The sequence below is a fragment of the Callospermophilus lateralis genome, chromosome 18 (genome assembly GCF_048772815.1).
Source record: "Callospermophilus lateralis isolate mCalLat2 chromosome 18, mCalLat2.hap1, whole genome shotgun sequence".
Classification (NCBI taxonomy): Eukaryota; Metazoa; Chordata; class Mammalia; order Rodentia; family Sciuridae; genus Callospermophilus; species Callospermophilus lateralis.
In genome coordinates, this window is record NC_135322.1 from 22,409,554 (window position 1) to 22,437,378 (window position 27,825).

Sequence of the window (27,825 nt, forward strand, 5' to 3'; positions counted from 1 at the left end):
AAGAAAGAGGGTAGAGGGCCCCAGCTTCTCTCGAAATTCTCTCTTCAAACTAGCTGCTGCAAAGCCAGCAATAATAAGTGAACCTTGACGTATAATCTCCAAGTGGACAAATGCACTGTACAATTAATTTAAATCAAGAGGGGAAAGCATAGTTCTTGTTTATATGACCACCTCTCTATCAAGATCCAGGCATCGGGCTCCTTTTACTCTTGCCACTGTGAAGTCCTTTGTCTGTAGGGGAGGCTGCGCAAGTGGTTTTCTCTGTTCACTGTGGCCTCAGCCAGGTGCCCTGGGCTATCCTCCATGCTGGGAGACATCCAGTGTCAGGGAGCAGGAGCCTTGGCATCCAGGCTGCAGTGGGCACCGAGGCTGAACACTCATACATGGCTGTAGAAAGGTTATTTCAAAGGTGTTTTTTATTCAACTGTTATTTAGCAATATACAATACAGTTTATAAACAAGTGTCTGGCCTTGTTTCCAATCTTTATTTAAAAATAAATATTATTGACAGTGAATTTTAATTATGATGTCTTTTTTTTAATCAAAATGTCTCAAAAGAAATAATTTAATAAAAAAGAAAAGCCCCCAAAGAAAAAGTAAATAAAAAAAAAATCCTAAACACAATAATCTACTAAAAATATTTTGCTTTGTCAGAAAGGCTTTAACCCAACATTTTTACATATTATCCTAAAGATAACTGCTCAACAGTTCGTGCAAAATGAAGACTTGGAGGGAAGGTGTAGAAAAGAAAAATATGTTGAAGTAGAGAAATCATTGATCCCATGCTCACTGCATGGTCCAAACTCCATCTTATTTGGAAACTAGATGCATTATTTTGGGTATTCTACATTTGTGTGACTTTCCCAAAAATATGATTTATTTATTTTCTGCGTGGACTTCTTCATGCTTTTCTCAGTCTCTCTGTGTCCATCTGGCGACGTGGTCCTCCCTAGGGGTGCAGGCAGGTGGTGTGTGCCTGCTGAGGTGTTTGGGTGCCACGTCTGTCAGTGCCCCAGGAGCAAGTGCAGGCACCTATGCAGAGCTAACAGGAGCAGGGACAGGAGTGGGTCTGTGGCGTAGCTGGGGCCGGTTCCTGCAGGGGATGAGAAAACAGGCTTGGTTAACCTGGATTCACAGGAATCTGGCATCTCATAAGCAGACCAGGAGAGAGTGAGACTTCCAAGGCTTCTTGATCTCAGCTCCTGGCTGGAGGATGCACATGTGGCTGCTTCAATTTCATGATAAAGCATTTTGTTGCTGCCACTGCTTGTTATTTATAGACCACACATTTCAGGAGCCTACTGTGGTCAGACACAAGGTGCCCCTGGCCTCAGGGGGATGTGCTAGATTATAGCTCTAAAGTCCAAGTCATTATCTTATTTTAATAGTTTGCTTTCTCTGCACTGAGTACTATCTATGCTGCAAAATGTCCTCAAAAATGAAAACCTAGCTGCCCCTCCTCTTCCAGGAAGATGCCATGATTGCACACAATTCTACCCTTGCTGTGACTCCGCTCTAGTTCCCTGCCTAAACTACACAGCTCAGTATTCCCAGAGGCCCTGCCATAGGAAACCTGAGTTTTCTGTGTGAATCTTCTTCCCACAACCACATTGTCAGTCCATCCCTCGAGCTGCAACGGGGAACTCAGAAATCACTGGTTGGTGAAGGTGAGTGAGCTATCGTCCTTGAAAAATGACCCTGGCACTCTTAGCACTTCTACCTACTTCTCCAATGCAACTATTAACCTGGGTCCCTGGCCTGCCTCTGAGGCCTTAACACCACACCTGCATCCTGCCTCACCAGGGCCACTTGCCCAGCTCCCTATTAGTCCTCAGCGTCTCCAGCTGTTGCAAGGCCTCCTGTGAACCAGGAAAGCCCACCCATGAACCTCAGGCTTCTCACCTAGGAAGTGGGATGCTCCCTCCAGGGTTGAGAGTAGCAAGAGCACAAGCACCATACACACTGCTCTTTGGTGCTGTCTAAACTATAGGGAGCCTCACTGCTAACTGACTCAGTGTCCAGCCCAATTAAGGGAAGCAGTTTCCTGCTCCGCCCTTCTCACCTGCGCCACCTGGAGGCCTTTCTCTTTCCTTCACCCACTCAGCCAGAGGGGCTGGAGCTCTGTACCGAGGAGGGGGTGCAGAAGGCCCTTTTTTGTATAAACACCTCATGGTGCAGAGGGTGCGGCCACCTTCACTCAGCTGCCTGTGGAAGCTGCTGCCAGGTGGCCTGTCCCTCCAGTCTCACTCAGTGTGAATTTGTGGCTTCCCTAACAAATCTGGGCCTGCATGTATGACTTTCTGTCTTCTGCAGGTAAAAGCATTACTGATCTTTTCTATCCAACATGTTTCCTCCACTCCCTAATCGTTCTTGCTCTGCCCATGGCTGTCTGTGTCATGGAGTTCATGTCCTGGGCCTCTTGTCTCCCCTTTGTAAAAGGAGAGGGTTGGACAAATGTTCTAGCTTGAAATTCCAGGATTCCCTCTGTCCATTTTGGTAAGTAGGGGCTGTTTTCAAACCTCTGAATGAAAAGGGGATAGGGGCTATCCACTTTGCACATGTCTCATCCAGAGCTAATTGCTTCTGTGCACAGCTCTGAGCTCCTGCTGAGAAGTGCAAGGACAGGACAGATCCAAATGTGCTAACCTTCCTCTTCAGATCTTAATTTTCCAGACAGTTGTCACTCCTGGCCCTCCTACATCTTGGCTCAGGATGCCACTCTGCCTCTGGCCATCCGTCAGCAGAAAGAATCACAGTGCGGTGGTCACTCCAAAGACTCTGATTCTGCTTTGCTGCTCCTCACTGTCACGCATCACTGGGAAGGACGAGGTGATGGGCGAGCTGATGGATGGCCAGGTGCCTGGGTGGAATTCACCGAGGCTCAGGTGTACAGAAAACAGGGATCTGGCCAGAAAAGCAGAGCACTGCCTCCTGGGCACATAAGGCCTGTGAGATCAGATCAAGCCCAAGGGTCTCCCTGATCTTCTTCCTGGCTCAGATCTTTACGCTCCTGCAAAACCCTGACACTTGAGCAGGTGCAGGTGAGACAGAAATAACTCATGTGAGGTATTTAAAGGTGGATGCTTATGCATAGCACTCTCGACTCTCAAGGTACGCAGTGGCAGTAAAATGGTGAGCCCGACAAGGTAAAATTGGCTGGATGGCCTAGTTGGAGTGATGGGCATAAGAGAGGCAAGGAGACATTCAAAGTTGCCTCCAAGTACCACTGACTAGTCACTGCCACTATTACAGTCTCACCTTCACAAGCTTAAAAGTTTGAAAATTGTGCAAGACTTTCCAAAGTCCTTAAACAACCAGCCTGCCACTCTGCTCTGAAATAAGGAGGAAGCAGCAGGGCCAGAAGGCCCTGTAGTGGTGGCTCCAGAACCCCCGGGAGGGGACACTAGGATCTATGGGGTCTTTGCTATGTCTGCCACAGGATGGCCACAGTTTGTCCTAGATAGAACCTCATTCACTTCCTGGCCTAGTGTTGCCATGGGGGTTGGCAAGGGAGGTGGTGTGGGGCAGTAGGCTTGTCCTGGCGAGAGGGGCTTCTAAGCCTAGCCTTGTTGCCAGATTGCTGTGTAATCCCAGGAAATTCTCTTCACCTCTCTGGTTCTAGTGTCACTCCATAAAATGAGGATGTGTATGGGCCAAGTGTCAGAATAAGCAATATTTCAGCAGTAAATTGCAAAAGGACCACAAGAACCCCTCTGATAGTGCCCTCCTGTGCTCACTCTGGGTTTGACTATAGGATCTGCTTTAGCCAAAAAACTATGATCAAGTATGAAGCAAGCAAAAACTTGAAAAGTGCTTGGGACTCCCCTCTCACTTATAGCTCTTGAAACCCACTGCCATGAGATGAAACCTGGATCAGCTGATAAAGGATAAGAGCCATCAAATGTCCTAGCTGAGGTCCCTCTAGACCAACCATCCCCCAGTTGACTTGATACCAATTGAATGGATGAACTCAGTAAAGACCAGGGAACTCAGCCCAAATCACTGAACTTCAGCTCTATGAGCTAAATACATAGTTACAGTGTTGTGCCCAAGCCACTGAATTTTGGGGTTCTTTGTTACACAGCAAAAGCATGGAAGCAAAAGAGCCTCAAATAGAATAAAGAGCCACACCAATCAATGTTGCAGAAAAGGATGATGTAGTTACTTCTCTGTAAAGGGTTGAAGAAAAACTAATTTTGGTGATGTCCTTCTTTCAAGAGGAAACTTTATACTAAGATAGAACAGGCAGGCAAACTATCATCTCCCTAATCACTAATTTTGAGACATCCCTGATTCTCTGGTGAAAGACAGACCCTGGATGTGGAACCTTCTCCTACCTCATTCACCAGGCAAACAGACACTGTCTTTAAGTTTCCCCAAAGAACCAGGGAAAACAAGGAAGTGGGGTGTTGCTTCTTTCTTTGAGGGAGATTGACTGTTGTCTAGCCCTTGGCTATGGGGGCTCCCTATGCATTTGGATCCTGATTCCAGGAAATAGTGAATTTCCTGAAGGCAGCTAGGGCTATCAGCAATACTTGGGCTGAGGTCCCAGCTGAGGTCCCCCTGGGGCCAGCTGAGGTTTGGCTCAGCTGAAGTGGGGTCTCCTTTTCACCCCGTGGCCTCTTTTCCAATACGGCAGGGAGACATCTGTGCTCCAGGGCATGAGGCTGAGCAGACTGGCGGCGGGTGGAGGCTGCTGTGTTGATTGGATGCTGTCTCCTTATCTAGTTCCTCCTTTCCCAAGGAGTGCCAGGAATAGCCAGGAATAGCGCTGGAGCAGGCAGAAGTTTGTCATGATTAAGCTGGAAAATGAGGCTGCTTGGGAGGTGAGGGAAGTCCTCTGTCAGAAAGAGTAGCCGATTCATTCTGTACATGAAACCAGTATCTGTCTCCACTTTGCTAATCATTCTTACAGAAATCAAAGCCTCTTTGGCTTAAGATTAAGACATCAATCAAGATATTAATTTTTATCATTTAGATAGTGAGGATAAGAGACACACTGGAGCCATTTAAAAGAGAAGCTGAAAGAACACAATGGGGGTATTTATTCTCCTCTTTTCCCTCCCTCTTAGTCCAAGAAGCTTCTGCCTGGGAAATTCCTTATTTCCATTTTATCCAGTAATTGCAGACCTCCGAAGCCCTACAGAAAAGAATATGGAAGTTTTGAGGCTCTTTAACGCATTGAGATAAAAGTAAATGAGGAGACTCTGTTCAGGCCACACTGTCCAGGGGTCAACCACGAGTTAGGTTCCTGACTGGTGGTAGTAGGGTCAAGGGAGATGCTATCTGGTCACCCACACTCTGGTCTGTCCTTTCTGGCACATGGGGCATCTGCTTTATTCTATGGAAAAGAGTGTTGGGGGCCCACCCACTGGGGCGGACTGAGGAGCCTCTGGGCCCAGCTGGCTCTACTTGGGAGCTTGGGTCAGTGATTTGCAGATAAACGCCACTGAGAGTCCGGGGGTTTTTATAGAGTTGCTCACAGGCTACATTTTTTTTTTTTTTTTTTTCAGGTTTGAAAAGAGTAAGTAGAATGAAGATATTTTAAGGTCAGCAGGCTGGTTTTGGCTCCTGCCGCCTGGCTAAGTTGGAAGCTCATTTCGTAGGCTGACACAGTAATGCTCTGCCTGTCTGTGACTTGCTCCCTCCAGGGTTGTGCAGAATACTCCCAAGCTGCAGCCAAGGATAGATACTGCCCTGTGGTGAGGGGGCAAAGCCATTCTAACCATGAGCTCGGGTGTCTAAGCATCCATCCACGGAGGACTACCACGGCGGTCTCGAGGTCAGGCCCCTCCTGTCTTGAGCAGATCAAGGCCACTCACATCTGCTCTGCATTTTGTGATGTCATAACACATCTTTGAACAACGAACGGCTCCTTGGCTAGAAGACCTAGGGAACCAAGCCGAGTGGCAGGGATAGGGGCCTTTTGAGCACTGATGGTCAATTCTGTATCTTTTTTTTTTTTTTTTTCTCTTTTGCAGCCTTTTGAGAGTGAGACAAGATGGCTGCTCCTGAGAGGCAAGGATGACCTTAATGAACTGGACTTGAGCATTCATTCAGGGCTGGACAGCGGTCTGTCCTTCTGGGGCAGCTGAGAACAGGCTGGCTCTTCCCCACTGCTCCCATCACCTGCCCTGGGCCACCATCCCACCTCAGCAGCACTCTGAGCCCCACCCTGTGAGTGCAGCAGACGAACATCCTTCGATTATGAAGGAGAAGGTTCCCTTTCTGAGCTTCCAGGGACCAGGGTGCAATGAGTTTCCCTGGGCTTACAGGGACTTGTAGAATGAGAACAAAGAGAGGGCATTTATGAGTCATGCTGCCCACAGACCAATAGCATCCCTTCCTCTGCATAAGTTCAAAAGCCCAGGCCAGTGCCAAGGACGGTATCAGAGGCATCATTGACCCCCCCCCCCCGGAGACTGGCCCCTCATTCTCCTTCATATTTTCCTACCTTCCCAACTTCCTGCCTCAGAGGTTACAAAATGCCATCTTCTACAGAGACCAGGGCACAAACTGCCTGCCTAAGGGTTGAGCCTAGTTTGCACAAGGGTCTAGTTGGGTGCCCTCGCAGTTTAAAAACAATAAGTTCTAATCTGAATATTAAACTTGGGAGACATCCACATGAAGGCATAGATTCTGGAAAGGCCCCAGAACCACTAACACTGCTCCTGCTTTTCCTGCTGGGGTGGACCCCTGGCTGGCTGGCTGCTCTTCTCAGCAGGAATCTCCCTTTCCCCACTCCCTTCTGACTCCCAACCCAGGCCCAGGGTGAGCTGCCAGTCCCTGCCCCCGACCTGTGCAGTTGGGACTGTGCACAGGTGTGTTACTCACCCATCACCCACACACTCCCCTTTGTTGGTGCCTGAGTTTTCAGCCTCTGAGTCATCCCTGGTGAAGATCTGGGAGGCTTGGCTTGCATCCCACCTGTCCCCATGCAGTGTGTGCCAAGGAAACCCCTTTCCTGACATGCAGGACTGGTCCTGCCATCGAGCCCAGCCCTCTGCTCTCCCTGGATGCTGATGGTCCAGCTTGCTGCTGAGAGAAGATACCACCTTGCAGGGCTATTTCCCTTGTTGACATTTTAATTAAAAATTGAGCACCAACAGAATTTGTTTGGGTAGAATTAATTTCTTCCACAAAATTAACGTGTGCTGGTAATGGGGACAAAACTAGGAGTGACTAACATTGTCGGTGTTTAAAGGAAATGGCGATATTTTAAAGAAAAGTCCAGAACAAAGGCCTGGGGAGCCATGGACAGTGGGTGAGATGTGGGACCATCTGTCTGTTCTCATTGTGATCTGCTGATCTGTCCTACCCGGGCTCACAGTGCCTCCTGCTTCTGCCCAGTTCTTCTTGCCCCCTAACCCTGAGTAACTAGCTCCTGGTTTTGATAACAAATTGACCGATGGACATCATGTCTGCTGGGGATGATGTTCAGATGGCAGCTCAGTGTCCAGCAGTGGGAGGAGCCCAAGTGCTCTTGGGGTGAATGGGGGCAGAGGTGGTGTCAATGCCTATCCTAGCTATTCCTGGTCTCTCTCTGCCACAGCTCATTGAAAACAGTGGCCTATTAAAGCATTTTCCTGCCTTCATGACCACTGTGCCCATCCTCCTCCTGCAGATGCAGAACTCCTCCTAGAGAACTCTCCCTGATGGGTTCCTTCTGCTCACAAGAGAAAGAAACTGTCTCAGTGCCACTGTTGGGGATTATCCATGATCCTCCCCAGTCACCCCACTCTCACCGCTCCTTTGGCACCAGCTGTGTGCTTTGGTCCACTGCTATCTGCAAGCAACTGCAGGCTGACCCTGCGGAATGACCAGCCACCCTCTCCGTAGGTCTAGGGCCCACCTGCCCCCTTAAGTATTGCACATGTGTTTTCTCCCCCAGAGAGCACGCCCTGTGCACTTGGGGACAGAATGCTTGACACAAATGCCTGCTGCTCATGTGACCCTTGACATGTCTTTCTCACATGTCCCACCTTTCTGTTGGAGGTGGATGCCTTTGCACTAGAGGGTTGCAAGTAGCTCTCCCCACAGCCAGAACACCAGTCTTCTGACATTAGAGATGATTGACAACAGGAGTGAATGGCAGGCAGCAGGCACAGTGGAGCCCAGACAGACAGGGCTGAGCCCTTTCACTGTAACAGTGACAAAGGTGACCTGCACTTAGTAGGCAGGGGTTGTGGCAAGTGTGTTACCCATGTTAAATCCAACCTTCCTAATGGAGGAGGTAATCATTTACTCCTGTTTTACAGATGAGGAAAATGAGATCCAGGGAGGTGAAGTGATTTGCCTAAGGCCTATTCAGACAGATAAAATACAACAGGATACCCAGTAAAATTTGTGTTTCAGGTCAATAATGGGTAGTGTTTAGTACAAGTATATCCCAAACACTGCAGGGATCCTACTTATATTGAGGTGTCATTGTTTTTATTTTTCTATCTGAAATCCAAATTGCTAAATTGAGCAGTCCTGCGAAATCCACTCTAGGATAAAAAGCAGGCCTGGGACTTGAACCAAGGCAGTCTGGTTTCTGTTCACATAGTGAACCCCCAAAGAACAAGGGCTGTCCTTCCCCATGTGCCTCAGCTGGACCCTGAGGAGAGGGACAGGGGAGGGGATTTTTTCTTTGAATTTCAACTTTCAGAATTGCTTTTTAATGTGGCCAACTTTGTTGCTAGCTCCTTTCCAGCTTCCTATTTCTTTACAAGTGGATTCTTGCACCAAAAGATCCTTCCATAGTGTCACTTAAAGAAAATGGCAATCAGACGCTGTCTCTGTGGTCAGGTGGCTGCTCTCAGTGGGACCATGGGCAACGCTGACCACAGTGGGCATCAGGGTGCTCACCAGGTGGGGAGGGTGGGGCTGCCTCCCTCACTGTGGGGCCCAGTCCTTACCTGGTAGCCCCTCACCTCCTGACCCATCTGGATTTGATAACCTTAGGGGCTGTAGGGTGCTAATAGGCACCCTAAAGATTCTCAGTGCCAGGAGCTGTACTCAGCCTTTTGTGAGAATTCTATCCCTTAATATCCTCTCAGCTGCCTTAGGATACAGAAGCTATTTTCCCATTTCATAGGTAAGGTCCAGAGAGATTAAGTGACTTGCCTGAGGTTGCACAGCTGGTAGGTAGCAGAGGGTAATGTCAAGTGACTTCCTAGTACTTATGAAAGAAACCAGGCTCCCTAGCCAGGGGACACACAATTCTCTACCTGCCTCCACATACCTTTGAGTGCCTCAAGCTCTAGGCAAATTGGACTCCTGCATGGAGACCGTGTGCACCCAACTTTCCTGCCTCCAGGCCTTTCTTGGCACAAGCTGTTCCCTTCACCAGAACATCCTTCCCTCTCTGTGTTAGCCCCTCCTTCCCACCCAAGTTCCTTCAGATGGAAGACCTCACATTTCTCACCCTGCCGCCCTACTTCACCTGACTAGCCCACCTTGCACCCCCACGCCTCCCTCTCAGCTTTATCTTCCAACTACACTGCTGGTCTCTGTGCCCTTCCGGCCACCCATCTTCCTCCTTCCACCCATGAGTCCCCTTCAGACACCAGGTCCACTGGCTTCCTTTGTCCCATGGACTCCAGAGCAAGTTCCCTTTCTTCTGGGCTGTATTTGGGCAACTTGGGTGTGTTTACCTTCTGACACTTTCTCCTCTGCCAGAGGGTGGATCAGGAGAGCAGAAACCACAGTGGTCTCAGCTGTGTATTTTCCCATCACCTGGTAAAGCCTGCACTGTGGGATACTCCCAAAATGTTTGTTGAATGAATAAATAAAAGTCTTTCTTAGACACTCCACCTGGTCCACGACATGCCAGCTATTTAGGTCAGATTCTTCATATGCAGCATTGCATTTTTATCCTTCAAATACCAGCTGGGGCTGGGAAGTCTGTCTCAAGGATCCTCAGGGGAGCACGGGGCTATCACAGTGAGCTGACCTTTCAATTGGCTGAGACTCAGCACACATCCTTTGGACTAACTTGATTTTTTTTCCTTTTCCTTTATTTTTTTTTTGGTGCCTCCCGCTTGCTAAGCAAACGTTCTAGCCCTAAGCTACAACCCAGCCCTTGACTAACATTTTCTTTAACTAATTTTATCATTTTACATTCATTTTCCTTTTATTCCAGTTTCTTTATAAATTTTTATTCTATTATGCTGCACACTGTTTTAAAAGCCACTTCAAATTTCTCTTTTTGGTGTTGCAAATACGTGAAGTATTTGTAGATTTTGTATGTTTCATATAAATTATGAATTTGCGTGAGTGATTTGAACCATATAAATTATTTTAAAATATTTTAAAGCAGTAGAATCTCTTTATCAAGCTAATTGCTGCATGATCCCACATTGAATAAAGCCATTAGAGCCAGAACACTGGCCAAAACTGGGGGTGGGATGCCCAGGATTCCAAAGAACACAGTTTGAGAACCACTGATCCTGCCTCCAGGCACCATGCTGTTGCCTTCACCAGAACATCCTTCCCTCTCTGTGTTAGCCCCTCCTTCCCACCCAAGTTCTTTCAGATGGAAGATCTCAGTCTTCTCACCTTGCTACTGGCCCTGCCCCACCTTGCTAGTCCACATTCAAATCTAAAACTCTCAGACTTGTGGGTTATGGAGTGCTGATTGGGGAATGGGGGAACACTGGGCTTTGAATAAGGGGACCCTGGTCCTCTTAGAAGTCGTCTGTCCCAGTCTATTTAAGTCCCAGTTGTCTAGGATCCTTGCTTTCCCTCTACAGTCTTCCTGTCCCAATTAGTCAGAGTGTGCCTCATTCACACAGTGGGCTCTCAATGCCTGTTCAGTGAAGGCTGCTCAGCATGGGGTGCAGGCCATCGTCTCTTCCTCCAACTCACTGGAGTAGCCAAGCAAAATCAGGAATCAGGAACAGGGTCCTTGGGTGGAGGAAGAGGGCGGAAGGTTCCTGAGGCCTGCGCACTCCAGACTCAACAGCAGTTCATCCCTCTTACAACCTTCCTCTAGGTTCTGCCTCCGTGATGCTTGGGTATTTCTTCCTGTTGCTCACGAAGGACTTTCCCTTAGAAGTCCAATTTAACTGAAAAGGCTAACACATTTTGATTGCCCAGGGATAGTGCTTTGAAAATTCTATAACATGTGCTCATTAAATAAAATTAGCACGGAGGAGCTGCCCAGGATATGTCACGCATTAAAATATGACTCTGTAGAATAGAAAAAGCATTATGAGTTATTGCCTTGTGTATTTTTTTGGTTATATTAGTGTTTAATGTGAATACAGTTATTCATCTGCCCATCTGGAGATTTGATTTTTCTAAATGCCTGAAAAAAACATATCTCCATTAACTTTTACATGGACAATAATCAGTAAATCTGGACCAGCTTGTATCTAACAGAGTGCCAAGAGTCCAGCAGGTGGAGGGGTCCCCTGCTCCTGTCCCAGTGGGGGAGCTAGAAGCAAGCTGGGGATTGGCTGTGTCTACTTGTTCTGCTCATACCTTCTGTCTATGTTCAGAGGCTCAGAACATGGGCTGGCATGAAATTCTGGGCCATCCCACTACCTGGGACCTTTTCTCTCTATGGCCTCCATGTCTAGAAGACATGGCCTGAATGTGCTGTGTTGGTGCCAGGGATTCCAAATGTAGGCACGTCCACAGTTCTGACTGTACTCATCCTTCAAGGCTCAACCTGTGTCCCATATCCACTCTTGTTTTCATCCATGTATCCACTCAGCCTTCTTTCTATCTCCCATTCGCCCCTCCATCCATCCTTCCTCCCACTCATCTATCAACTATTTTCCCATTTATTCCCATACCACTCACCCTTCCATCCATCCCTATCTATATCCACTTATCTTTCCTTCCACCCATCATTCATCTTCCCCTCCACCTAGTCACACATCCTTCCTCTACCCATTCACCAACTACTTGCCCTCCCATTCCAATCCACCTATGCTCTCACCTATCCATTCAGCCTTCCTTCCTTCCTTCCTTCCATCTACCCATCCATCTATCCACTCATCTTTCCTTCTACCTACCCATTCCATTCTTCCATCCATCTACCCGTCCACCCATCCTTCCTTTCACCCATGCCCCATCCTCTGTTCATTCATTCATACAGCCTTACCTCCACCCACCTACCAGCTACTTGTTTTTCCACTCATCCATCCACCACTCATTCAGACACCCACGTACCCATCCATCTAATTAGTCCAAACCCATTATCTTTCCACCTGGATCACTGTCTCTGAAGTGATGTTTCCTCATCTGCTCTATCCCTGCCTCTCTAATCTCCACATTGCAGCCAGTGTGGTCATTTCCAAAAGCATCATGCCCTGCCCCATCTCGGTTGCTCCTCACCCAACCAATCTTAGGATAAAACCCAATGTTCCCCTATTCCCCAATCTGTTTAATGGGGATACCAGCACTCCAGAACCCACAAGAGTTTTAGATTTGAAAGTGGGCAAGCAAAGCCAAAGCTCCCTACCCCCCTCACAAGGTCTCACAGTTTGATCCTGTTTGACCAGTGAATTCGTCTTGACTTAATTTGCCCCTTACTTCTCCTTCTTGCTTTCTCTGCCCCAGCCACAGTAACCTTTTGTCAGGCCTTTCAATTTCCCCTGCTTCCATCCTACCATAGGACATTTACATGTTATTCCCTCTTCTTGAAAGTTTCTCCCCTCTCTCTTTACCTAGTCAACTCAGCCCCCTTCCAGAGGATTATGGCTCAAACATCACTTCCTTGGGGTCCCCCTATTCTTAGATCCCTTAGCCCATGGGTCTCCCCTTTGACACACCAGTTATGGCTGCAAATTTCACTTGTTATGTGTCGATTTGACTGATGTCTGTTTCTCCCTGTCAGATTCTCAGGACCTCACTGCTCTTATTAATATGGTGCCTTCCGTATCTAGAACAGTTCCTACTTATAAAATATGCTTGGTAGAGACTTCCTGAATAAATGAATGAACTAGTTCCAGGCCTAATGAATGTGGGGTACTAGAGATACAGAAATGAGACTGAACAAGGCTTGTCCTTCAGGGCCATCATTCTCAGTGGGGTACTCAGCAAGGAAAAGATGGAGAACCGCCAAAGCACAGCCGGAGACTTCTGGAAGCTCAGATTGGATGAGATCTCTTTGGTTTCAAGGTCATGGAAGCTGTTCTTCCAAATACCAGCCTACCTTAGCCCTGCCTTTTCCGAGCCCCTCTGTATTCCAGCCACAGCTCATGTTCATTCCAGAGCACTTCCTGTCTGGTCTGGCCACCCATGGTTCAACCACAAGCTCTTCCCTGCGGCTAAGCCCACGTGATGCTTTGAACAGTTCCCTGCTCCTGGCCTTGGCCAGACTAAATGTAGTTAGCCAGAAACCCCATCCCCAGCTCAGATGGAGCCCTGGAGGACTTCAGTTCACCCTCCCCTAAGTCCCTCTGGACTAAGCATTTGTATGGACTGACATGACAGCTGGGCTGCCCTGGCTTAAAGAACACTAAGGCTTCCTTCCTCTCCAGGAGAGCTGATGGGAGGGGCCAGGGATCAGCAGAGGGAAGGGCTCTCTTGTATTTGGAGCTATCCAGTTTTAGGTAGGGGACTGACCTTGGGGAGTCTGTAGTGGGCTCTCTGCTAGGTGGTGGTGGTGGGGTAGGTCCATATGGGACATGGAGCAGTAAGGCTGGGCAGGAGGCGTCCTGACCTCCTACACCTGCTTATAGCCTAGTATGTAGTGCCTCCCAGTGCCTCCTGGGGTGGCTTCTTTTTGTTGGTTGTGGAGTTTTGTTTTGTCTTTTGTGGTACAGGGGATTGAATCCAAGGGGGCTCTACTACTAAGCTATATCCCCAGTCCTTTTAATTTTTTAATTTTAGACAGAGTCTCACTAAGTGGCTGAGGCTGACCTTGAATTTGTGATCCTCCTACCTCAGCCTTCTGAATAGCTGGGATTACAGGTGTGTGCAACTGCACTCAATTTGGAAGTGGTGTATTTGTCTTGCATCCCTCTCACCAGTTACTAGGTGCCAAGTAGCAACCTTTAGTGGCAATCACCAGTTACAGCAGCCACAGTAAAGAAAGGTGGGCAAGAAAAATGCAGGAACACAAAGGGAAGAGCTAGCACATGCCCGGAGCCTGTAGAGGTGGCTCCAAGCTCCATCATCTCATATGCCCATCCCTGAGGGGCATGGTGTTTCCCAGCATAAGTGGCTCTCTTTTCTCTCTCTTGTGGTAAAAGTCCCATGGAAGGGGACTCCAGACACTCCTTGCCAGCTCAGGTCTTCCCTAGAGGCTCCTCAGCTACCTGACAACAGGAGGGAGCTTTCTTCTGACTGCTCCCATCTCCCAAGCAGTGCTGCAAAAATCAGCTCCTTTGCTGCTTGGGCTCCACCTCCTTGCATCACAGTAGACCCCCACTGATGGCAGCCTGCATAACAAAGCAGGACCAGGCACAACACAGGCGTGGCTTTCCCAAGGAACCCAGTTGGCACAGCCAGGCACATGTGCAAACATGCTCATTTAATTTGTTGGTGGAACATAAGAAACTGTAATGAAGCTGTCCTTGCTCACCAAGGAGCTCCTGACTCATGGAAAATAGTCCCTGCTAGACGAAGATGAGGACATAGCATCAACCCCATTTCTTACCCCAGCCCCCAAAATGGCATGGAATGTACAAAAATAGCAAGTCACTGAGCCATTTGCAATCTCACAGCATTTTCTGTTCTGAAGCTCCTCGGCTTCCTGCTATCATCTTTAGCTCCACTGGTGACTGACGTCTCCAATCAGGGCACCCTATGCAGTTTATTTACTGATCCTGGACACTTAATGCCGTTCCCATGAAAAACACTGATGACAAGAGCCAACATCCACTAAGCATTCGCTAGGTGTCAGGCTCTGTGTTAAGCTAAGATACGATTAAGGATCATCTCTGATCCTGTCAACCATGCTGTGGCATGAGAACTGGTATCAGTGAGATGATAAACCAGAGGAGGGAACTTGCACATGGGAAGCGAAGGAGTCAGGATTCAAATCCAAGGGGTTGGACACATCTGGAAAATGGACAGCCTGGTACTTATGAAGGACGAGGGCAAGAAAGATAAGGTACATACTGAGATTTCTGGGTGGCTGGAGCTCTAAGGCCCAGAAATGAGAAGAATTTGTTGGCATTCAGACCCTGACTTACCTATAAGCATACCTGGCTAGACAGTGAGGAGTGTTTAAAATGTCAGGAGAGAGTGGGAAATGGCTGGAAATGGTGGCCACCGTAACTTCTTCTAAACTGTCCTGAGTGTCTTTTGGGTTTTATGTTTTAGTGTGTCAACCAAAATGGGCTACTCTCCAAAAGAGTGACTTTTCTGGGTCATTTCTCCTGATCTCACTCCCTAATAGGAGTGGTAAAAGTGGGTGTTCAGCTTTGTGTTCTTTGAAAGTGTCCAATCCACCTTCAAGGACTGTTGATGGTCTCCCTCATGACATCTTTCTGATAAGCTGGTCATTTTAGAATGAGCTACACAGAGCAGGACCCATGAGCACGGAAGAGTAGGTGGGAAGAGGGGAAGGAAACAACTTCCAAAATGTTCACTTTGGATTTATATTTTGAGTCAATAGTAGTCCTCCAAGAAACTCTGCTTAGAGAATCATAAAACCAGAGCCAACTCCATCCAATCCGAAGTATCTTCGAGATTTCCGACTATAGAGCGGTGATGATGGTTCTGAACAACTAATAATAGTTGGAAACAGTTTCTACCTAGGATTGGCAGCAGGACCAGGCTTCATAAGGCTTGACTCTCAGGGGCCATTTCATAGAGGACATAGGCAGAAGAAGCTGCCGAATGGTAGCCTGGGCTTCAGACTCCAGCATCCACTGAGGGCACCCCGTTGCCAGTCTAGCACCTCCTACCATTTCCTCCATCGCTCAGTGTTCAACAGCAGCTAAACCCTAGGCGGGAGGAGGCCAAATAGGGTAATCCATCTTAGTATTTATAGCACATCTTGCCTGAAAGCAACAAAGCCATCGACGAGCAGACTAATTTCCCCAGAAGCACCACCCCAGAGAAGAAGGCTTGCCATCCTTCGTAATGAATAGGTAGGAACCAGGAGTTCCAGGGGCTGGGTCTTCAACTTTCCTGCAGCCCTTACATAAGACAAAGTGAAACTTCTCAAAGGCTTGTTTCCAAGAGATGCCTGGTAAGAGTCAGCAAGGTGTGGGGGAGTAGAAATACTTTTAAAAATTCCTCTGTGCTGCAAGAAAATGTCTTAAAACCATGCTGGCATCTCCCATAATGCTGAGGGGTTTAGACCACAGCCAAGCCCTTGCCACTGTCCACATGGAACAGAACTAATCAATATCATATTACAAAAGCACTTGACCTCATTTATCCCCACCGATGCTTGGGGAATCCTTAATATGCACAGCTTTAAAAATGTGCACCTGGCGTATTTAATGAGAAGCTCCGTGGTGGGTTTGGCTCCAGGTGACATTTAGAAAGGCTGGCTTTCAGATCTTCTCTTGGGGGCTGCCACTCCAGCTGAAGAAAGGGTCTGGGCTCTGGCTATAAGCAGGGGAGGGGCCGTGTCTTCTGGGAATGCAGTCAGGCAGGCAGAATTAGGGAGAGCTGCAGAAAGGGGGAACCCTGCAAGAGGCGAGCGCGGCACATGATGCATGCTCACTAAAAGGCAAGTGTGATTATATATCATTATTATAATCCAAGAGCAGCTGTTTTATCCCTAGTTTGGGGCCTCTCTGATGCTGAGAGAGTAATTGTGTAGTGAGCTGATTGACCACTCAGTGATGGCCGTGATGGACAGAGGTCATTCCATTTGGTGTGACCTCAGTCCATGGGGCACTGGGAGTGGAGTGGAAGGGAGGCAACCAGGAGCTTTCCCAGAATTGACGGAAGCTGGGAGGATATCAGCTCTAGGTGATTCTTTCAAGCCCCAAACCCCACCCTGCCTAAAGAGAGCCTCCTCGGGTTGTCTCAGCTGGATCAGGGCTATCCCCACTGGGGACGGCCTAGATCTCTCTGTCCTGAAATTACCTGGGTGCCCTGACTTCCTTAATCATGAGTCCACAGTTGCCACCTCCACTTCCCCTTAGCACCAGCATGAGGCTGAGCCAATAGGACCCCAGTGAGTGGCATTTAATGGAGAGGACGCCCTGTTGCTGATAATCACAGGCCTTTGCTGCCGTCAGGGATGAGGCAGGCATCTCTTGCCAGCTGCGAGGCTCAGCCATTTCCTTTATGAAATCCTTTAATTTTCTCCTTCAGGATGCTCAAAGAGCCTCGCCCTCTCTTTTCTGGGATATCTTTTGCCACATTTATTTTCTACTTAATTATGAACCTCATGTCACATCAGAACTTGAAGGAAGACTGAATTGTTTATTTAAGCAGCCATTTTTGGGGTCCTCCTGGGCCCAGGGTCCCTGGCCTTGCTGGTGTGGTTGGAGACTCTCTGTTGGGTTGTGATTCCCCAAGGCCACACTGGTACCATTTCTCACAGTTTTGACATCTAGCTGGGGCATGGGTTGAGACATAGTGAGTGTCTTCACCTTGCCCATAGCCCCCTTTGGTTATGGTTTATGGTTCCCATGGCAACATCCAAGGACACCGGCCCTTGGTGACTCCCAACAGTAACTGCCTCTCAAAACCATGGCCATTGCTGTCTTTCTCTCATTATTAATTGAAATATTGAGAGCCAGTTGTTTGTGTGGGCACCAGGCAGCAGTTTGCCACATCCAGTTGGCTCTCTGTGGGGGGTCATGGTGCCTCTCCTTGTAGCCGAAACCCTGAGGTTAATTAGAGGTTCACACAATATGATCTCATCCCGAGGTCCCTACAGAAGTGAAACTCTTGCCAACATGCAAGCCAATCCGTTGCAGACTCTTATCATTGGAGCCCTACTCTGCAGTGCCTTTTCTGGTGGGAAGTGTTTGTCTGAAAGGTACTTTGTTTTGTTTCTTTCTGTCTCTGTCTCTTTCTCTCTCAATGGCAACCAGCAATGAAGTTTTCATTACAAATGGGCCAGTGTTCAGATTAATTAGGAGCCAGATTTATGAACATGGCTAAGAAGGGGCCCAGCCTTCTATGCCTGTTCTGCTTTTCTAATTCAGCCCAGGTTTATTTTTTAAGCACGAATACCAAAATGTCTCCTGACAAATGAGATGTGAAATGAATGAGTTTTGCACATAAATTTTTAGTGCAAATATGTATTGGCTGTGCTAGGCATACATGGGCATGGGAAAGGTTTTCTTGCCTGACTGTGTAGTAGCTAAAGGATGAAGATTTGAGTGAGTCCCCTCTTTCTTTTTCCTGGCATTACCAAAGTAGCTCAGTTAGCAAAATAGGGACCTCTTTCTGTTGTCCTTCTGGAAGTAACTGCTTAATGGGGACTGACTACAGAAGTGGGCTGGGAACACTCCTAAAGTCACCAATGGGAACCAGCCAGTGTCCATTCAACCAGGGCCTGGGATGGACCTTTTTTGGTTTCCCAAATCCTCCTCTCATCCTTACGCATTCTGAGGCTGACCTCTATAGACTGTTTCACCCTGGTGCCTTTGTTCTTGGCTTCTAGGAGGATTTGGTCAATTGGAGGCCCTCAGAGGCAAATGGAGGCCAGAAGGAGAGTGAAGTCCTTGCTGGGTCACTGTGGGTTGGCTGCATCCCTTCCCTGACGCCAGACTCCTGTCAGGCAGCCCTGTCCATCTGGCTATCCTCCTTGACTTCTGCTATGTGCTCCTTTCCCCTGCTCTTTCAGCCTAGGGATGCTAATGACCCCCACTGCTGTTAGCCTTAAGGACCTGCAGATATCCTCTGTTGGGGGTCCTGAATCCCATTCACAACTTTGTAAACACTCCTTATCAACTCCCCTTGGTGACTTTGTGAATGCCATCTGCTACTGCCAGCATTTGCCTGATAAACACTCTGCAAACACTCTTGCCTGCTAACCAGGAGCTAACAGTCCTTTCTGGACCGTTCCCCACAAAGCTGCTGAGAACTTGAGCTGGATAGGCTGGGGCTGGGGACACCTTCCTTGAGCTCCTTCTCTGGCTCCTGTTGCTGAGCCATCATCTGGCTGGCCACCTCCCAGGGAGGCTCAGCAGGACCTGGCACTGGTGGTCAAGCTCAGGGCACTGCTCAATGAGGCAGTTCTTTGGGAAGGTTTATTAATACCTGCGTAAGGTAGAATAGCAGTTCTCATGGTTGGAAGTAGGAAAGAGAATGGTGAGTTATTATTAAGTGGGTATGATGATTCAGTTGGCGAAGATGAAGAGGGTTCTGGAGATGGACTATGGTGATGGCTGCTGCACACCATGAATGCACACACCACCACTGAACTGAACATCTACAAAGGTCTAAAGTGGTAAACTTCATGTTTGTGTATCTTACCACAATAAAAAGTCAATCATAAAAATAGAAAGAATTAGTCTGCAGCTTTTACTCTCATTCACATGGAGGCCCATGGCCTAGGTGGCTTTGGGTGGCAGGGGCAAGATGGGACACAAACTGGCATGAGGGCTGAGGTTATAGCTCAGTGGTAGAGGTTGCAGCTCAGTGGTAGAGTGCTTGCCTAGCATGTGTGAAGCACTGGTTCAATCCTCAGCACCACACAAACAAACAAACAACAACAACAACAAAAACAAAACTGGCATGGTTCCTTCCTTGGGATCAAGGCTGATCAGGTGTGTTTGTGGATTACAGGTCATATAACTCACTTTTCCATGCTCAGATGATACACAGAGGTGTCTAGAGCAAAACAACATCCTTAGAACTTCACAAGGATTAAGGGATACAACTGTTCTGACCTTGAAGATGAAGATACACCTTCTAGGAGAGCTGGGGAGGAACTCAGGGTTCTTTCTGAGATATGTCTACCTGACTCCTCAAAAGGTTACTGATTAGGTGACAGAGATCTAAGGGGCCACTATAACTTATCCCAGTAGTAATGTCCTGCTGGGAGCCCAGCTGGCTGTACTTTCTGAATGGCAGTGACCCTGCACCCGACCCCAGGAAACACAGATAGAAGCCCTCAGCCTGGGCTGCTGTCCTGACCTACATAAGCATTACTATATTGTTCTGTGGCTGGCAGATCCCCAAGGCCCCAACTCCTGGGCACTGAACCATCAGAATTGAGCTGATGCAATGACCCCCATATCTTCTAGGAAGAAGGGAGCTCTCCATCCCACCTTCCACGGATGTGTTTTCTGCTGTGGGATGAAAGGCCCTGGAACATTCCCACTCCCTTATTCAGGCCCTGTGGCCAGGACAGATTAGAGATCTGAATGGCTACGACAGGCTGTCAGATGGGTCTTGGGCTCAAGCATCAGACTCTGGCCAGGAGAAAATGGAGATTCTAACAGAAATGAGCTCATGACCTTCACCTCTTTCCCATCTTGTGGGTGTGACTGAGTTCACTCTCATAGATCTCTTTCATTTGGCACTTCCTTGACCAAAACTTCAACCAACCCTGTTGATTCCACTTGACTTTTAAAGCCCTTTTTAGCTTGGCCTCCAACTACCAAGTACTTAGTTTTATTTCTTCTATCCTCTCCTCTCTTACAGAGCAGCTAATGACCATAGTGATAATAATGAACATATCTTTGCAGCAATGTCCATACCAAACTTCTTCTGTGGTCAGGGATCACCCTCTCCATTTTTATAGATGACTCAGAGGTGTTAAACCACTTGCTTAAAGTCATACAGTCAAGAAGTGGTAGAAGCACAACTCAAATTAGGCTTTTGCCTTTCAAATCCTTTGCTTTACTACTGTATTAATGGTCTGGGGAACAACCCAGAGGTTACCGAGGTTTTAGCCTGTGACACAAATGTTTACTTGCTGGGACTGAGATGATAGGGCAGAAGAGTCTTTTTATCAATCAGTATCAATTAAAGCACTGTATAAGTCAATAAACACTTTTCCAACACGTAATGTGCACAACATAAAGATGGTTAATTTCCCTAGAGTCATGTTTCCCTTCCCCTGTGAAGAGATGAGGTTGAAAAGCAGTTGCCAAGCTATCAACTACAGTTTCCAACATCTACACTGGACCATGTGATGGTTATTGGATGAAGGAAGAAGTATTATTTACCACATCTAAGCCTGGTCCTTAAACACCCACCTTGCTATTTTCTACATTAGCTTTTTTCTGAGAGAATTAAGCACTACAAAATGGTTTGAGTGACTGTTTTCTTGATTTCTCAAGAGTGATACATCCTTTGGGCAATTCTAAAAGCTTAGGAAAGAAGTTGATTCACTACATACAGTGTGACTTAAAGCCTAGAGCTCCAAACTGGTTCAAACTGGTTTGAGATGGGCTGCTTCCATTTCTCTCCCCTCATCTGTTAGCCACATGTCAATCCTGAGTGACTTGGGGAACCACTTGTTGAAGATGTAAAGTCTGTGTCAGTTTGGGTCCCTGAGTAACTGCATGGAATAGAGCTATCATATTCCTCATTCCAGGGGGCAGGACTTGATGTGAACAAGAAATAATATATTTGAAATTTATCAAGCCCCTTTCATTTTGTGGTTTATATAAGCACAAAATGTTATCTTACATTAATACAGGGGTAGAAAGTTCCAAGCCAGGTAGGAGAACTTGGAGTCTTTTGGGAGAGGTTCCAGCTGACCCACCTTCCCCATGGCCTGGGGAAAGTCTTGTGGGTCTCTTTGTGGAACTAAAAGGGATGGGCCTCCAGGTTCAGGCAACAGCGTGAGACACAGTGGAAGCTCCCATGTGGGAATAGCTAAGCAAGAAACAGAATTTATTTGTAAGATGGACCAGCAGCTCCTAACTGTTCAAGGGTTTAACAATCAATCAAGGAGGTAGAATAATATGGTGATATGAGGCCTGTCACCTTGGATTCAGCAGCATGGTCCAGGAGCCTTCATCCTTAGCTGGCAGTAGTGGAACTCACTTTGAGAACTGCCATGGTAGGGACATGTGCTCCATCACACCTGGAAGTGTTTTACATGGAGCACACCTGGAAGGTTTTTACATGTGACTGTCCCAGCCTCCCAATGCTTTAATTCTAGTAGAGAAGCTCTCAGCATCATACAAGACTGAGGGGTAGAAGTCAGACAGGGAGTGACTTATTTAAAATCAGAGTTAAGCCCATCTCTGAGGCCCACCTTTGAGTAGCAGGAGGGAGTGGGGAGTGCCTTGGGGGAAGGAGTACACTGGGCACTTGGCCTTTCTGCCCACTCTACTGCTAATCAGCCCTTCCTGGATTTGCCTGTCATGACCTTCAGTTCATTTTCCTGTCCTGTTCTCCAACACCCACTTCTCTGAATCCTGTCCTTTTCAGTCTCTCAGCTCTAGGAAAGCAGTCCCTAACTTTTGGGCCTCTTCCTAATAATGAAGAAGAGCTTGATCCTTAACACACTCTCCCCCACACCAAGGACCCAATGGGAACAAGAGGCAAAATTTCTAGCAGGGTGCAGATCTGATGCCTACACCCATCTTGCCCTTAGCCAAAGAGAATGGAGGTTACACAGGCCGGTCCACACTAGACAATGTGTGTTTGTCCAATCAATCCACCCTGCCTAAAAAGGAACAGGTCCTAAATTTTAACTGACTCCTCCCACTCTGCAACAGGGTATTAATATCCCACCTGCGGAATGCTCCTCTCTATGCTTAGTGCTCACTGAGTAAAGCTGACCCCGGCACCTCTCCAGGAGTGTAACTCTCTGGGCCTAGTCCTCCAAATTGGAGAGGGCTCCCCACACTTCAGTCTTGGTCCTGGCGGAGCAGCCCCTGATTCATAAATACACATTGTGAAAGCTCCAAAAGCCCAACAATAAAGATAGAGAACAGCAGAGAGAGTTGAGCTCAGGGCAACTTAGCTTGGCACAGTACGCTCATGCAAATGATTCTGGTGCGGTGGCCACTCCAACTGAGCCCGCTGGGGCGTTCACACTCCACCCCTCCAGTATGCGCGTCCCCTCTCCACGCGATTTCTTACCGGAGCCATGCCTCTGGCGCAGAAGGACAGCCTGGCCCAGTGGTGGCGACGCTGATGAAGCAGCGGCAGCAGATGCGACGGTAGTGGTGGCTGTGTGGGCTGCGGAGGCGGCAGCGGATTCTGGAACACCAGGTCCAGGAACTGCAGGGGGACTCCCGGGTGGAGAGCTCTTGTCGCCTCGGCCAGGTTCAGAAGTGGTGCGGCCCGTGGCGCCAGCGTTGTTGGTGTTGGCGGCGCTGGGGGACCCGTGGCGGCGTGGGCCGCTGCTCTGGATATGGGACACGGCCTCAGCAGCCTGCATGTTGGGCGGTGCGAAGCGCGAGAGCACGCGCAGCAGCGCCTGGGCCTTGTGCTCCTGCGTGTCGTCGTCGCTGTAGTCTGACACGCGGCACTCGTATACGCCCTCATCCTGCAGTCGCACGGCCGAGAGCCGAAGCCGGTGCGAGATGTCATTACCCTGGACACGCACGGTCTGCAAAAGAGTGGGGTTAGAGGCCTGTCTGGGGAAGTCCCAAACCTGCTCTTCTTACTGGTGCTGCCATCGAGTCTCCTTGCCAGAGCTCCCCAATATTTCCAATACTTCCTTGACCCCGGAATGCCCACCATCAGAGTCTGGATTTCCTTTCAATCCATATCTCCCCAGTGGCATGGGGCTCCCAACTCCGTTTGGGGGGCCTTGTTGCTATGTCCATGGAGTCATCAGGCTCCCAGGTCCCCAACTCCTCTTCTTGAGCCCCCTGCTCCGTCCCCACACACCTTGTCTTCCCCTAGCTTTTGCTTCAGAATAGCAATCATTCTCTCCTTCCTTCCTCCTGCACCTTCAAGAAAGAAGGCTGGGTCTCCTGATCGCTAACCGTCCACGTCTTTACTGCTGCAGGTGCTCCAACCAACTGCACCAGCTCTGAGGCATCGCCTTAAGTCTAGCCCACTACTCAGACCCGCATTCACGCTCCCTTTTATCTGGAGTTGGGAGGGCCTGGGTAGAGTCTTAGGGAAAGCCTCGGTGCCTACTGTGATCCCCGCCCGTCGCAGCTAACCCTGGCTCTCCCAAGGAGGTAGGAGACAATGAGGCTGCTGCCTGACTCTCAGGACTCCAGGTACGAACCCGCCTTTCCGCGAGGACGCCTGAAGCTGGCGACAAAGCGCTCCTCCCTGCGGCCTGGTGGAGTCGTCGGGAAGGAACCGCTCAGAGGCACTCACCAAACACCCGGGGAACCCTCACCTCTGAACCGAGCCCACGGGGAGGCTCTCGCTGTCTTCAGGCCCAGCTATTTCCACGCTCCGACTGCAGAAGCTCGGGCGCTTCTCCCAGCTTTACGAACCCCAGGACCCCGACCCCGCGCAGCTTGGCAAGAATACCGGTTACCCCGCCCCCAACAATACTGCGCTCAGGCGGAGGGCAGGGCTGCCGCGGCGGGCGCTGCCCGGCCGCGGGGCCTTGTGCTGGGCGGAGCAGAGAGGGGTGGGAAAAGGAGCACTGGTCTCGGCGAGGGCAGGCAGCCGCGGGGTCGCGGTGTTAGGAGAAATGACAACAGAAGAAAAGCCAGCAGAGGCCCAAGAGGCCTTAGCGCGCGGTCCGGAGGAAGGAGAGTTTTACAGGTGAGAGCCTAGCCGACTTGGGAGACTCAGGCCTTGGACCCTTGATTTACACAAAAGAGAACCGATCCTGCTACCAGCGACAGATGGCGCCCAGACACGCCAAGCGGCCGACAATGCAAAGCTGCGAGTGCGGTTGTACACCGCGCGGCTGCCTAGACTTTCTAAAGGGGAGGGAGCTGCGGGGCGCGAAGCGGCCAGAAGGGGTCTCCCGCGGCCCACGCTGGGCTCCACACTTACGCTGATTTTAGTTGCATCCTTATTTGTTACCTAAAATGCAAAGGGAGAGACACATTAGGCTGTTGGCATTCAGGCTCGGGAAACTCAGATCTGTCTTTGGCGGAGGGACCTTCCACACTCAGGCTGCGACCCGAAACTGCCTGGGGTATGGCGGGGGTTGAGGGCATGGAGGACGTCCGAATTTCCGGCAGTTTGACTGGAAGAAAGCTGGGTTTAGAGCTAACATGGTGCCTATCAAGGAGTGGCTGTCCTAGCACACACCTGCCGGCTGAAGAGGGGAGAATGCATTGCTAGGAAGGCCCATGTCCCTCCTCCGGAGCATCCTCATCCCCTTCTCTCTTAATTTGGAACAGTGAAAAATTCAATGGAGGGGCTGGCCGGGCTGTCTGGACAGGACCCAGTGAGAGACATGAATAACTTTGGGAGGGAACCTGGGGAGAATGCAGGTATGTGTGTAAGGTGTGTGTGTGTGTGTGTGTGTGTGTGTGTGTGTGTTGGAGCGCTTTTAAGAGAGAGTGGGTTATGAGGCAGAAGGGCAGCCAGAGTCGGTCTGCAGCCACAGGAAGGCAATCCCTCTGATCCTGTGGAGGCTCTAGAGGTGACCTGCTGGCTTCCCCAAATACGGTTTTCTGTTGGCCTCTGGAACGCAGCCCGGAGGAGCTTAACTCATTGGCCCTGTGCCCTGGGGACCTCGGAGTGGCAGAGGGCAGGGAGAGCCTGGTGGAACCATAGTGGTCTTCCCTCACCAGCCAGCACCTATCAAATGCTCGACCCTCATCAAGAAGAGCAGGCCAACTGGACCAGGCGTGGCTTCTTAGGGTCTGGGAGTGAATAGAATTCCAGGAGGTTGCAGGAAAAGGGAAATTATCAAAAGAATTGATAGGGTTTTGAGTTAACTGTTGACTTCGAAGATGCAGTGGAATGCCGAGGGTGGGAGATGGGTTGCGTGTCAGGGCGGCACACTGAATCCATGAACCCTGTTGCCTTCTTCCAGGGGTTAACTCTCGCTGCCCTAGCCCTGAGACCCAGGAGCTCCATTGACGCGTGGGCGGCGGGGTACCTTGCTCCGGGAGCCTGGCACGCTCAGCGCCAGCTCGTGTAGCAGCTCCCGGGGAGGCTCTTTGAGATACCACCACTGAATTTCCAGCGAATACGATGTGGCTCCGCTGGCCCGGAACGCGCAGGGCATTTCGATGTCGTCTCCCTCCCGTACTGTCACATCTTTGGGGACTTCGGTGAATGTAGCTGGGGGCGGGGGGAGAGAGAGGCGTGACCAGCTGTAGGGCGGGGGCTTGGGGCAACCCGAGGCGAGGCGGTAGGTTCCCCCGCTCGCTCACTGGCCTTGGGCTCCCCACCCCCCAGTTACTTCGTGGCCCACGGCCGGAGGCGCTAGCAAAGTTCAGTCCAGCAGCTGCAGGGCGGCAGTAGGGACTGGCCGCCGGCCGCAGGCTGCTTTGCTCCAGATCCGGTGGGACAGCAGGGGCGGTTCACGCTTCTCGCCAGCTCTGGGCCGCACCATCAGAGCCAGGCTGGGTGCGTTAACTCTCGCTCCCCGCAGGCCTCCTCTCAGTAGCCGGATCCCGGCCGGACTCAGAACGACTCCCGCGCGGACGCCGCGGCTGCCGCGACCCTTCGCTGCTTTCCTCCCCCTACCCCTCCGGGCCCGGACTGCACACAGGGATTACTGGAGACCGTGAATGCTTCCCCTTTTCTTCCTCTTTCTCCTTCATGGCAGCCGGGGAAGGCTGGCTCCGGTGGACCCAGCAAAGAATTCCCCGAGCCCACCGCGGCAGCGAAGTTCCCGCGCTCACCGTTGGCCACGAAGAGCAGCAGGGCGTGCAGCAGCAAAGGCGGCAGGTATCCGAGGGCACCGAGCCGGTTCCGCTGTTCCATCTCCCGCAGGGGGCGCGGCGGCGGCGGGGGCCCGGGCGCGGAGAGGCAGCGGTAGCAGCAGCGTGAGCTCGGCTCCGGCTTGGGCTAGGACGCCTCGGAACCTGCCATGGCCCCGCACGGCGCTCCCTCCCCTGGCCGCCGGCGGCCGCCAATCAGCCCCTCTCCCTTGCCGGCTTGCCCAGCGCTGCTGCGGCTGGGGGCGCTGCGCGGGGTGGGCAGGAGGTGAGGTCCCGCCGCCGAAAGGCTACTGGCGATCTGTCAGTGTTTCTCTCTGTCGGAGGTCCACAGGATGATGGGGATGTGCGATTCAGTCTCTGCCCGGCTGGCCGGGCAGGGGCCGGGCTGCGCCAGGACCCATCCCTGGCCAAGGGAGTGCGCGCCTCAGAGCCGAGAGCTTCTGCCTCCGGGTCTCCTGGTTCAGCTCCGACTGCCACCTCCTCCAGCCCTCGCCCAGTTCTCCCGCCGCCGCCCCCGCTGGTTTCTCCGCGACTCTCTCCGCAAGGCGAGTGGGCGCTCAGCCGTGGCGCGCAGACCTGGCGTCCGACCCAGCGCCGCGCGAGGAGAACGGGTCCGGCGTGGCGGACCCGGAGCCGGAGAGAGGCGGGGAGAGGGGGAGGGGAGGACAGGGAGGGGGCGGTCAGTGGCTGGGCGCCGAGCCGGAGCCGCCTCCACCGCTGCATCACCCCCGCCCTCCCCTCCTCTGCCACAGCTCACACTGCCCCCCCCACGCCCTGGAGTGCACCCTCTCCCTCCTCGGGGGTCGCTCAGAGGGACCACCATCTCTCAGGTTGGAGCGCAGCCCCGCCCCACACCCGCTTTGCTTGGGGGTCCTCCCACCCAAACTCTCCCAGGTTTCTTCCCAGTCTCCATCCCTCGAGACGGTCGCTCATCCCTGTTTCCTATGTGTCCCTCGGCCCTTTCTGCAGCCCCCAGGCCTCAACTCCTTACCCCAGTTTGGGCAATGAGCTGCACCACTCTTTGGCCCAGGCCCGGGACATGGCGGGTGGGTGGGCGTCGGGGGCCTGGGAGAAGGGCGGAGCGCTGTGCCGGACAGGGGATGAGGCCGGGTGACGGCGGCGACGCTGAGAGTCTGCAGTGTGTGAGCGAGTGTGAGCGCACAGCGCCCGGCGAGCAGGTGCCTGTGGCGCGGAGAGCGCACCAGCGAGCCAGCAAGCAGCGGCC

The 27,825-nt window shown here is 50.6% G+C and overlaps 2 protein-coding genes across 2 annotated transcripts in view; one reads left to right on the forward strand and one right to left on the reverse strand.

Moving 5' to 3' along the window:
- Positions 1–530: 530 nt before the first annotated feature.
- Vstm2b (V-set and transmembrane domain containing 2B) lies at positions 531–27,238 on the reverse strand. Its single transcript, XM_076838793.2, has 5 exons — positions 26,562–27,238; positions 25,811–25,995; positions 24,751–24,780; positions 22,915–23,386; positions 531–1,093 (listed from the first exon to the last, which is right to left on the reverse strand). The coding sequence occupies exons 1-5, from the start codon at positions 26,641–26,643 to the stop codon at positions 1,005–1,007; spliced, it is 858 nt and encodes a 285-aa protein (XP_076694908.1). The 5' UTR covers positions 26,644–27,238; the 3' UTR covers positions 531–1,004.
- Positions 25,875–27,825, forward strand: part of LOC143383840 (uncharacterized) — a 144,565-nt gene continuing 142,614 nt past the window's right edge. Inside the window, exons 1-3 of the mRNA XM_076838791.2 lie at positions 25,875–25,985; positions 26,486–26,607; positions 26,924–27,825. Of these exons, the coding sequence (XP_076694906.1) occupies positions 26,933–27,825 (893 nt within the window). The 5' untranslated portion in view covers positions 25,875–25,985; positions 26,486–26,607; positions 26,924–26,932. The remainder of the gene's footprint in view (positions 25,986–26,485; positions 26,608–26,923) is intronic.

Coding starts and splice junctions, on each gene's coding strand:
- Vstm2b (XM_076838793.2), bottom strand. CDS start 26,643: ATGGAACAGCGGAACCGGCTCGGTGCCCTCGGATACCTGCCGCCTTTG. Junction 24,781..25,810: donor TGCCAGGCTCCCGGAGCAAG/GTACCCCGCCGC, acceptor TTTGCATTTTAG/GTAACAAATAAGGATGCAAC. Junction 23,387..24,750: donor AGGATGCAACTAAAATCAGC/GTAAGTGTGGAG, acceptor ACTCTTTTGCAG/ACCGTGCGTGTCCAGGGTAA.